This window comes from Tachysurus fulvidraco, chromosome 6 (genome assembly GCF_022655615.1).
Source record: "Tachysurus fulvidraco isolate hzauxx_2018 chromosome 6, HZAU_PFXX_2.0, whole genome shotgun sequence".
NCBI lineage: Eukaryota > Metazoa > Chordata > Actinopteri > Siluriformes > Bagridae > Tachysurus > Tachysurus fulvidraco.
The window spans coordinates 16,408,320-16,421,030 of NC_062523.1; the positions used below are offsets into that span (position 1 = coordinate 16,408,320).

General features: G+C 37.5%; 1 protein-coding gene across 1 annotated transcript; it reads right to left on the minus strand.

Annotated features, from left to right (window-relative positions):
• Positions 1–87: 87 nt before the first annotated feature.
• On the minus strand, positions 88–3,975 carry serp2 (stress-associated endoplasmic reticulum protein family member 2). Its single transcript, XM_027164288.2, has 3 exons — positions 3,509–3,975; positions 1,277–1,349; positions 88–540 (listed from the first exon to the last, which is right to left on the minus strand). Exons 1-3 carry the CDS (start codon positions 3,590–3,592, stop codon positions 500–502), a joined length of 198 nt encoding a protein of 65 aa, XP_027020089.2. The 5' UTR covers positions 3,593–3,975; the 3' UTR covers positions 88–499.
• Between the last annotated feature and the right edge of the window lie 8,736 nt (positions 3,976–12,711).

The window sequence follows — 12,711 nt, forward strand, 5'->3', positions numbered from 1 at the left end:
TAATGAAGAAGACCTAAAACCTCTCTGCAAGCAGGTAAACAAACAAAACAGTCATATCAAATATTATTCACCTTATTATAAAACATTTGCTCTTCTTACCTTCTGCATGATACTTTGTATATTTACAAAAGCAAAACTAAAATGGACATTTCCCAAATTTGTAGAATTTATTTTCAAAACTGTCTTACAGGACACCAACAGAACAAACCACATAAAAAGAAAATGTGGCACAAGAATAATGGTTACAAAAGCACACATTGTATTACATAAATATGATCCATGTTCAGACATGAGGGTGACAAAGCAAGCCAAAATGGTTCAGTAAAAAAGTTCCCGTTATCCAGGTACATTGTAAACAAGTGAATGGCAATATCATGTACTGTGCACAGGACTTGTCTCCTTAGCATACAGCTGACGATCAGAACTGCAGCCTCCAGTTTTCCTTACTACTGTGACTAATGGTCTCCGATCTCATGGATGCGTTGTGGAGGTGCAGGGCTCATATACCCATTCGGATGCTCTGAATGATTTGAAAGATAGCTAAGAAGATTAAAAGCAGGTTATTAGACCTATGAACATTACATTATTTTTTCTCCATCATATTCATATGGCATTAAGAGTGAGAAATTAAATGAAAATCCACTGCCTATTATATGCTGTGTGGGAAATTTTATTTTACTGGATGAATTTGGGTCCTTTTGGAGTACAGGGTCACTGCAAATCAATGCAAGTGTATTCTGAATGACCCTATCTAAGATGAAGCATGTTTCCTTTTTTCTGTTATAAAGGAATTTTTATTTTCTTCATTATCTGGTCTCCCCTATCATAATACAGCTACCAAACTAGCAGAGTGACAACTAACACATGCTTCCTCTAAAAACCTAGAGCCAGCCAACCAAATCTGCAGCTCATGCTGTGTTGCAGGGCAGCAAAACGCACTCAGAGGAAAGCACAAGGTATGTTCTTTCTCATACATGAGCTCACAGAAGCCAACAATTGGCTAGTCACCAGATCACAACCCAACTGAAAAATTATAGGACATTTTGTAATATTTTTACTTAGACAGGGCTGTCAAAACATTGGGGGAATATCGTTTGGAACAATATTGTTCATCTATCTTGTACAGTTCAAAGGATCTGCACCAAGAACATCAAAACTGTCCTTGTAGAATACAGTGGCCGAAAACTACATTACAGTAGGTTGTTATTTTTCTTGTTTACTTAAAATATTTCACCCAAGTGTATGTGGGTAAACAAGAGTTTGAATTGAATGTTACCTGATCCACAAACAACGAATACAAAGAGTGCCAAAAGCCATGGTCCCACTGGATATTTCTCCTCTTGTGGTCGCTGCAAGATAATCAGAAAACAAGATATTGCACTGCATTTCCTTCAAAAAGTAACACTACCAAGTACTGAATTATACAATTCCCATGTTTATTGTCAGTAAAATAGCTAAACAGACATACATTTTGAAAATGTTATACTTTTGTTGAGTTCACAGACACAGAAAACCAGCATATAGCTTTGAACATTTAAGATTCTTTTATTGTCACTGTACTTAATACAGTGAAATAAAAGCAGTCCTTACAGTGCAATTCACATATACTTTGGTGCAATCTACAATTTTAATAATTGAAATAAATAAAAGAAAAACTACACACAACAATTTCATTCAATAAATAAGTCAGGTATTAGGAATTATGTATAATGTATACATTTTGATGATTACACAAAAATCCTGAGGCTTAAGATAGTTAAGATGGTTAAGACAGTGTCTTATTCCTAAAGGTCCAGTGTGGCTGCAGGCTCTCATTCCAACAGAGCTGAAGTGCAAGTGATAACATTTGCATTATCAAACGATTGATGAGTTGATCAAGTGAAATCCTGCAGCAACTATACGAACTATTATATAATTACATGAATTTTAGAGTTAGAGAAGTTTAGCATAGAGTTAAGTGTCTTCTTTCCTGATTATAACCAAATAGCACATGGCAGGGCTGAAATGCAGAGCCTGATGTCCAACCATATTAACCTCTGCAATATTTAAAGCATTATTCAGACTTTCACTGTATTGGTTTGTATTTTATTGGACATTATCCATATAATATTATTATGTGCCAATATCTAGGCATCTGTAAGTTCCAGGATCTCACTTGATTAGTCAGTTACCCAGTTAAAATCTTCAGAGGTTGGTGCGTGATACACCGTTATGACATTATGGTTGCGGTGGCTCTGGAGTCTATCCCAGGGTATAAGGAAGGTATTCACCCTAGGGAAAGCAGTCCATCACACAGTACCAGGTTTATACACATTAACATTTGTTTACAGCCAGCCCCCTGTACCCCCATGCTGCCCTTGTGCTTTATTGCCCGGCAAAATTGAATACAGCTGAATACTACTGAATATTTTCTTAGTGAGAATACAGAACACAACACTGCAAAATAGAAACTACTATTTTAGAAGTAAAAAAAAGGACACGACATATTATCAGCCTGGTATACTGTTCAGAATACCCATGTTGACCATTGTTCATTGCTACAAGTGTCAACAATGGGCAAATAAGAATAAGAAAAGTACAAGGAACAAGACAAAAAGTTCAAGATGTTGAATTGGCGATTCATGGATGCCTGGTCTCACAACTCATGAAATCTTCTGCTAAAGTCTTAGACCTTTAGAGCTCTCGTGGAGTATCAGACACTCAGAGTGCGAGACACCTCAGAATTAAACGACTGTTGGACAAGACTTCAATCAAGATGGAACATGGAGTTCAGGATGGTAGATGGAGTTCTGTATGGTAGTTGAGGTAAGACCAGTGACGACAATGCAATAGAATCATAAGCAAAAAAAAAGGTCTTAAGGGGCGTAAAATTTTATTTCAACTTCTGATTCGTCATCCTTTCATTTCTGCACTGAATCATGATCTTGTTCCAGCTGTGTAGAGCTGATGTGCACTTCTCATGGCCTTATTCATACCAACATGTATGAGAGGGTGTGTCCACTTGGCCTTAGAGCATTTAGGGGGAAAGCCTGTATATGTCACATCCGTTTATTTCACATCCTGAACACATCCACAGAATGTACTGAATGTTAAAGGTTTACAACAACAGTAGTGTTGATGGTTAAATACTGTTTGGTTGTTAAAAACAGGTTACTATGTAATTAGCGTATAATTTTATCTCACATCTAGATACATAATTAATTCAAGATGACGTTACAGCTTTACAGGTAATAAAGATTTCGACGTAGGTTCCTCAGGACCCCATGTGTTATTGAAATGATTGTGTTATCTATTCAAATAACAAGCTAGTAAACAGTCTCTAAAGAAAATGATGGTACAGATAAGGAGGGTATTGTTTCTCCTCTGGCGTGATAAAAAATAAAAATTAAAAAAAAAAAAAACAACTTTAATACCCAGACATCTCCTGGCGGGGGGTGGGGGGAGTGGGGTGTCCGTTTAGAAACGCTGTTAATTCTCATTTCCCGCAGGATAATAATGCGTGTCTTACCAGCGTCTTCGCCACGTTGCCCCTCTGCGTGATGTTTTTACTGTGCTTCTCGTTGGCCATTCGGATCCTCTGTTTGGCGACCATCTTCTTGTCACACGGAAAAATAAACTCCTCTCTGCTATAAAATCAGATTCTCCAATTCTCCGTGGTGATGCTTAACCTTTTTTTCCTGCACCTGCTCCCTTAAAGCCTGGATATAATGAAGTGAAGTGCGCCTCCATCAAAATAACAGCTAAAGGAGAGAGCAGGACGCAGATGATGTGCTCCTTTTCTTACACGGAGCTCCTTTTTATTAGCTATAGCTTCCTCCATAACATACAGTAGAGTAGTATTCTGATATAGCCTACTGTTTAGCACAGTAAGATGGATCCATTCAGCTTTTATCTATCTGGCTGTTATGATATGATAGAACAGGGAAAATTGGTCACTGGTCGTTGTCTCTTGGTATAGATGCATAAATACATGTCGTGTGTTTTATGTCATCTCCTCATACTTATGGCTTATCGTGCGGGGGTACATATAGGAGAGGTTCCCTAAAATAGGTTCCCTATAATAAAGAGGTTCTAGGGTAATAATATTTCATATTTATATTGGCCTCATTTAGACTCATTAAGAACTGGTAATATTGTGTTTTTAAGAGAAACTTTAGAAAAGAAACTGTATTTATGTAAGAACATATTATGCAGAATATCAAAATATGGATCAGATCCTGTGTAATGCACAGGGTTGTGTGTGATGTTTTGGACTGACAACAGAAGCTTGAGTCTTAGACAAGAAGTCAAATCAGTACCAGCCAATATTTAGAGCAAACCCTGCTGAAAAGTCCATATCTGACCAGTTAGCAGCTGTAAAAACACAAACTTATTGCTTGACTAAACTGATCAATAAATGATTGGATTTTTAATTGCCTTACTATTGTGTTATAACATTAAAAACAATTTGTCTTTGCTGCAGCATTTGTCATGGTTAATCAGAAACCGTTTCCTTTATATGAGCACTTAGCAGCTGGCAAAAATGATCTACCAGTCAGTCTGTGTTTTGGCAGATGGTAGCTGGTCAGATCCATCTGGATTTTTTATCAGTGATAATATTGATACTGTATTTAATGGAAAATGTGAGATCAGTGCATTCCTACAAACAAACAATTCATGGTGTGCTGTATGCCAGAGTGCATACTGCATGTGTACTGCAAGATTACACATTTTTTCCATTTGAATGCTTTATATTAACATAACCTCATAATTTTTATTTGAAAATCCCAGGGATTTTCTCTGGAGCAACAAAAGTTGCTACTGAAAGCAGTTAATTTCATTTCATTTAGTTTAGTATCTTGCAGCATGAACCAGTCACCTGACTGAAATTACTCACATTGTGAGCCAATGGTGAAATTTCTTGGATATTTTAACACTGATGGTTTTGGGCACAATGTCTGACCTAGTTTAAAATCTGTTTACTCCTACATTACTTCCCTAATTATGCTCTTAATCCCCATATGTGTCTTCAGCAAGATATATATTAACATGAAAAATAGTAGTCAAAAGGAATAAAGCTTTCAAAACTTACAGCTTGCCAAAACTGTTAAAATATCATGATCATATAGATGTGTGGTTTGCAGGTCAACGTGCAATGATATGAAATAACAGAAATAACAGTAATGATGATCTAATGCAGATTTAAACATCAGTATGCTAAATGTACTGTTATAATATTTTATTAGATCCTGTTACATCCTAAACTGTTCTGAATGCTATGTTAATTCAAGTTTACATAGACAATGGGACAATGGTGACAGAGAGGAGTCATTTAAATTAAAACTGTTAAAACAGGCAAAGATGTTACTTTGAAAAGTTAAAGGAATATTAAATATAAAAAATAAAAAGCTATAGGAAATTCTATGAGAGCTTGTCACCCATTAAACTAGCGGTAAGCACAGTGAGACAGGTGAGAGCATACTGTAAGAGATCTCTCTCATTCTGCAAAATTTAGCACAAACGTACACCCCGCTCATCCTTCTGAGATTTACAGTATGTAAAGCTCAGGCATATGATCAGATTGTGGGCTAAAGTGCTAATGCTCACCTCTGGAGTACCTCTTAACTGCTCATGTCTCTTCCACACCTCTTTCTTTCTTGCTCTCTGTAGCTATTGGTGGAGCTTTGTTCGCCTAGCACTGACTCACTGAAACCTTTGTGGAGGGATAGTATAGACCTGTCCTTATGGAATACCGTGAATCTTAGAGGTCTGTCACAGCTCAGTTCCCAGCACAATTTGAGTCTCTGTGACCAGCTGTGCCATCTAGGGGGCTATTGTTTACCTGCTGTCTCTCTGGGAAATTATAGGTAGCCTTTCTGTGAGGACTAAGAGAGTCAAATAACAGGTGGGCGGTCTGAGAGAAGAGGATTTTTTTTAGTGGAATACTGATTGGTGTGGATAAGATGTAAAATTAGAATTAAATAGGCATTTCTGCTGTGCACGTTGTTTTGTTAACTAAACATGCAGCCGCTCCTCAATTACATTCTACCCTTTTAAAGAATTCTAGGAGAATAGAGTGTACCAAAAGTCGATTGAATTTAGCAAACTTTCATTTGATGTGCTAAAAAAGGTAAAATGGTTTGTTAGTCTTAGCAAATTATGATGTTGTAGTGGTTCATAAAAGCTTGTCTGTTTTTTTTTTATTATTGTTTTTTTCCATTGCACTTTTAGTTTTGCAGCAGTCATGGTGCAGTATCGATTCACTTCAGGTATGCTCTTCAGCCTCTAGACATTTTGACTCAGAGTCCCCATAGTCACGCAAGGCCAGACAGAGCTGACACAATTGGAGACTGTAGCAGGAAAAAAAAAACAGCACGTGTGAACGAAGGCACATGTTTCTCAGATTCCACAGCATGACTATGAGATATACTCTATTGAGAGCAAGAGAACAATCATATAGTTCTTTGAGCCATGTGGGAGGAATAAATTAGTCTCCAAGCTCAAGCAGAACATGAAATCTCTTTAGGAAAGTTTGCACATATGTGGTGCTATATTTGTGGAAGTTAATTATTTATTCAATTGGCACTTAACAGCGCTTGAGTTGGTGGATTGTCTGCTAAACATTTTTCTTTTATAATGCATCTTTATAAGTACTATGGTGTATTGAGTGAGGAAGACAACCTCTTATAAGAGTCTTACATTAAGGATTATGGTAAATTAGGATTTACCAGTAACAAATAGATATGCTTTTTTGTATGACGGAAAATGATATTAAACTTAAAACCCAGGTGACAGGGCATGCTCTAACAATATCACCACATGCAACCAGTGCCTTGGAAGTGGGGTGTAGATGCCATTTGAAAAACATTACAGGAGAGGCAAGACTAACCTTTATCTTACTTGGACTGGTTGTATTAATCTTATGAGTTTGGAAATCTTAATCAAAATTAATTTTCACCCAAAGTGTTACTTACATGTCTTTGATTCCAAACCTTGTACAGATAGAACAAGTAGTTCACATGACCATGCATAGGTCCATTTCAGGATTTTTGCCAGCACTTGTATGATCACTATCATACACACTGTTTACATATAAGGAGAAATGACAGAGAGCTATTACACATACAGAGCGTTATTGTGTGGTTTCACACACTGGCAAGTACTCAGTTATTTGCCTAGATGGCTGTATTTTTGATGGGAGAGATGAAAGAGAGAGGAGCCACATGCAGCTCAAAGGTTATGCATTATTGATTGACTCTTGAGTTTGTGGATTGAAGGAACAGAGCAGAGTTCACACGCTAGTAAGCAGTCACGCCCTTCTTGGGAACTTGCTGGATTGGTATGGGACAAAAACACACCCAAAATTTTTATGTCTGCCAAATTTTTTTTCATAACCACCTTTTTGAACATCATGTTGTGGTACTTGTTATTAAAGATGTGCTCTAATATATTACAGCACAAGAAGCAAGAAGCTTAATTAGTGGACCTGGACTGGGATTGAAAAGAAAGTCGGTTATAAAGCTGAACTGCAATTAGTATTTAAGCATAAAAGAAAGTCTGTCACTCATATTTTGGACTCCAGAGAAGTTTGTGGGTTAGAATGCAACCGTATAGCAACTACATAATGCACAATGTATATGAGTGTTTCCCTGAGCTCTAGCCAGGGGAGTTTCATCTTTCATTGAGGTTATTTGTAATGATGGAAATTTTTATTCCAGACACAGTAACCCCACGAGTAATTGAGTGAAGTTCTTTTGGTAGGTGTCATTAGTATATGGAACAAATGAATTAATAGGAGGGAAATTTTGAGAGAATTTTGCTGTAGCATGCTCATCAAAGGGATGGATGTAATAGAGAAAAACAGAGACAGGGCTGCATTGGTGTAATAATTTTCCATGTTATTCAGCTGCAGTTGCTTCGGTACTGTGTTTTTGGCAAGCTAGTGACTAGCAATTTTCTTCATTCTGCTTCATCCCACAAAACCATCTGGGCACAGCAGTAATAATCAAGAGAGAGGGCAGACTGAATTCAAAAGAACTATCCATCCTGGACATGTATGATCTGAGACATTTCTGTGTAGTTCGAATCTGAAATGGATTTATTCATGACATAGGTAAACATCCATCCAACCATCCATTAATTAATTCATTCATTCATTCATTCATTACTGCAAACACTGTAACTGCATATGTAGGTCATAATCACAGTGTTTATCCTATACCAGCCACTAAGTGGGAATACACCCTGGATTAAATGACAGTCCAGTGCAAGGCATTGCACACACAAATGTATACACTCATTTCCACCTAAGGCCAATTTAGCATAGCCATTCCACCCACTAGAATGCTTTTGTGAGATGGGAGGAAACTGGTGAACCCATGGGAAACCTACCCAGGCAGAGGGAGCAAATGCACAGAGACACACGGGCAGTATCATAAGCTCAGTATCAAATCCGAAGCCCTGGATTAGTCAGGTGGCAATGCTATCCACTATATCAAGATTCTGCCTATAAATATGGAATGCAATTGCCATATATAATGATATATATTATATTATATAGAAAAATATAATACTGTGGTGTTAATAATTGCTATGATCTGCTATTAACTGTATTTATCCTACATGTAGTGTGTTCCTCATTGTGTGGTAGAAAGATCTGAAATGTTAGCTCTTTCCTTTAAAAATGAAGGTACATTTAACAGAAGGGATGTAAGACGATAATTATGCAGAGGTTAGGTTATTTTTACACTATGATCCAGACACAGCACTACAGAATTTTTTTACTCTATATGTTGACATTTTTTTCACCGGACGATGTGTTTTTTTTCACTAGACCATGCAATTGGACCAGAGGGTGTGGTTGGTAAAAAAATCTGTAAGTTCAAACATGCTACAATGATATGTTTCATGGCAAAACATAAATATTTACATACTTGGGGTCTCCTTGGGGAGGTTTACCACAATCAGGGGACATTTGTCCCTCTTATTCATATAAACAGTTGAGAAAATTGCTTCCTTTCAGTATCTGTTAATGGCGGGTGCTTTTCAAAGGAAGGCTTGGTGTGTCTCACATAGCCAAGATCAACACAACACATACAAGTTGGTTTTCCACTGACTCTTAAGATGCGTTAAAAGGTCAGAACTAGGCCACATAAAATGACAGAAATGTGTGAAAATGCCAACGTCCATCTGCTGACACTGCCAGTCTCAGTGCCTTACTGTCCACCAGGCCACAGAAAGTAGTACACTTTAAGACATACTAAACATATACTGAAGTTCCTGCCAACTTCATGAAAAAGATGAGAGGGAAAAGCGGAGCACCGTCCTACTTATCTAGCTTAACACTGTCTAAGCCCATCTCCCACGGCTACTATAAATCATATTTATGCACCGCATTTATTATTTTTTTCTAGGCCATTGGATATAGAAGCACTAACGTCTTTTCAATCCAGAAAAAAAGGCAAGAGAGAAAAGTGAAAAAAGTAATTATTATTAGGTTATCCCACTGAACTCAATTCTCTATTCCTGTCTCCTATACTACCCGGGAAAAGAAATGCCTCTAGATGATGAGAAACCCTTAATGATGTACCGGACAGGTTCTTGAAGTTTCAGCTGAAAGTTTAACACGATGGGCTGTCTTTCCCGGAAAAGGTATCTGATGCCTGTGACACCACATGCTGATCAAGGATTGTGTTCATCCACAGGTGCATATCTGACATAGTTAGTCACAGTCTCCAAGAACAAACTCCTTTGTGGATGGATGAGGGAAAATAATGGGACCCAGTGGAGATGAAATAATTGTAAGCTGTAAAGATAAACAACACATTATAAATAGACACTGTGGACTGTGCCACCAGATACAAGCTGCAGTGGTAGTGAGATAACACCCATGCTGTTTGTTGTTTAACTACTTTAGGTTTTATTTATTGAGGATGAGTTGGTCGATGAAAAAATTGTGAGATGGTTTGTGGTGAGATGGTTTGCTCTTGAGAACTGAGACTGCTTTGGTGTCCCAGAGTATAATCTTTGTCTCACTTAGCCACTAATTCTTGTCTCAGTAAGTCACACTTTGTCTTAGTTTATGCTGCATCTGTGTTCCTTCTGTCACTGTTCTGTCTGTCTGGTGAGGTAATGTATGAACAAGACATTCCTCATCCTGGTGTGAGTGAACTGTCACTCAGATACAGAGAAGGTGGCAGGTAGGAGTCAATGCGACACGCAAGAGCTGCCATCCACACTGACAGAAACCTGCAGCTCATGACCTCTTAGTGATTCAGCACAGGAATGCAGAGAACGTCAATTCAGCTTTATAGCTGGCAAGTACACTCCAGACAATCAACACTCCTTTAAGGAGCTATGATGTTGGCACACATTCAGCTGGGGGGGAAAGGGCCAACCAACTGCTCAGTGCTCTCAGATAATGACAAAAAAAAAACACTTTCCGTTGGAAATTGTATATAGAAGTGAGTTATCTAGATTTACAATCATTCAGCCTTATTATTCCACTCCAATTATTCCACTCTCAGTGAAATAATCCTGTAAAATAAAATTGAGTGTACCTGAGATATCATAATAATAGTTCACCTTCAAAGAGAGGCTCATAAGATTCTCTCTCCCTTAAGCCACATATGGAGTTTTATCCCAAAAAGCCACACATTTATGTAAAGCATGTAGCATATAATGACATTCATGTGGACATGCAACTGAGACATTTGCAAAACAGAGAGCAGTGACACCTGAGTCAGGCTGGGATACAATACAAGGCCAATGGATTAGGTTTGTTTTGCTTCTAGCCTGCTCCGTCGCACCCTTTACTGTTCTCTTATGTGTCATCTGATGCTGTCACTGAGCTGATGGAGTAATGAACGCTTTGGTGTGGGAAACTACAATGCTGTAATTAGCACAATTTCATCTTGCCTATATTCCTGATGACCTATTGTTTGGAATGTAGCACAAATCCTGTATAGCAGTAAAAGTAAACCAACCTGTAACAAGGAAAATGTGTAAACCCAGGATCAGCCAGACTAATTAGAGCTACCTTTCTAGAAGGTGATGTAAAGCTATAGCCTGTAGGATGTATCATGTACCCTGATCTTTTAGCTAATAAATAAAGTTAAATAGAATAGTGCAAGATACACGAGCATGCAGGGTGTCCCTCTCCCCTCTTCTGGGAACAATATTCTGGCAATCCTAAATATGTTAACAGTAGTTACAGATCACTATTACTAGTCTTCATACATATTAATGTAATGTGGTGTGCATATTGATCGTTGTGAGACTGGTCAGAGAGCATAAATGTACAAACTGATGAAAAGCATAGGTTTTTATGTTCAATAATTTGTCTCTTAATTCACAATTAATCACACAATAAATCGAATTATTAACTATGTACCTACTCTTTCACATATGCAAAGATATTTTTATTGCATTAGTATCTCAAAATATTTTAGCAATTGAAAACATCTTGAATACAACTGATTTAATCTATTTTCCATTATGAGATTAAATGTCTAATAAGTTCTTTTCACAGATATGTTTTCTTTCTTCAAATTTGAAAAGACAAACAAATTGAATTAGCTTAGCAATCTTTTAGGTGCTTTAACATGTTATTTTCTTTACAGTATTATTTAGTTTAGAATGAAAAATATTTCAATTCAACTGTATTAATATATAGTACATATTAATATATAGTCTTACAGTGTTCATTAGACAGGATTGTATGTATGTTAAAGTACAAGACCAGGCTCATTTTTTAATTCAGAAATGAGTTCAATAAAATCCCAGCTCTATAGAAACATCTATTGTTTGTATTGTGTTATATAAAGTCTGATCACACTTTCCACCTTCGCCAGTGACATCTTCCCTATACACACTACAAATACAGAAACAGAAACAAATGGCTTTGTTAAATAGAGGAATTGTTTTATACTATCCAGTAAACTCCTGCAAATCTAACCTTAATAGGCTGTTTAAACAGTAAACACACACACACACACACACACACACACACACACACACACACACACACACACACACACACACACACACACACACACACACACACACACACAGTATTAACATGTGTGTTCATTCTGCACTTGAACAATTGTTTCTGAGGTTGATATACCATTGTGACTGTGATGCTGAGGGAAGACTACCAAACATTGCTTTCTATGGGCTAGTTTGGATTGTAGTGGGAAAAGTAGAGGAATAACAAAGAGCTCAATCGTTCCCTCAGGGAGTCCATGCTTTAATATGGATCAGTCCTGTCATGGTAAAAAAAATCCTTCTCCTCATCCCCAGTACTAGTCAACTTGCTGAGTGTGAATGTAAAAACAACCTTGTACTTGTTAACACTCATTAGTTCTGCAGGCTTGCATTAGTGCAGTAGCGAGTGTGAGCCAGCACAGAGACTTGACCAACAAACAACCTATTCAGCTCTGCAGTGGGGATCACCTGCAGCACACTGCCACTTCCTGCCTCTGCTCCAAGTCAGAGGAGAAAGCTCCATCTAAAACAGCTGGCTGGTCCTGCCCTGCCTACTTCCTGTTAGAATGTAAAGAACCAGTTTAGACCAGTCTTCAGCAAATGAGTCGATTGAAGTGGTATATGTTTTAATAAACCTTTATTTATGTATTTATATGAAATGTTTACCTAATAAACTTCAAACCTTATTCCATAACTTTCAAGCCTTCTTCCAGCTTAGATAGACACCTAAATTCAGTACAATTG

Excerpts from the sequence above, each read along its gene's own strand:
- serp2 (XM_027164288.2), bottom strand. The coding sequence starts at position 3,592 with ATGGTCGCCAAACAGAGGATCCGAATGGCCAACGAGAAGCACAGTAAA. Across the intron at positions 1,350-3,508 it reads GCAACGTGGCGAAGACGCTG|CGACCACAAGAGGAGAAATA; the intron begins GTAAGACACGCA and ends ATTATCTTGCAG. Across the intron at positions 541-1,276 it reads ATTCGTTGTTTGTGGATCAG|CTATCTTTCAAATCATTCAG; the intron begins GTAACATTCAAT and ends TAATCTTCTTAG.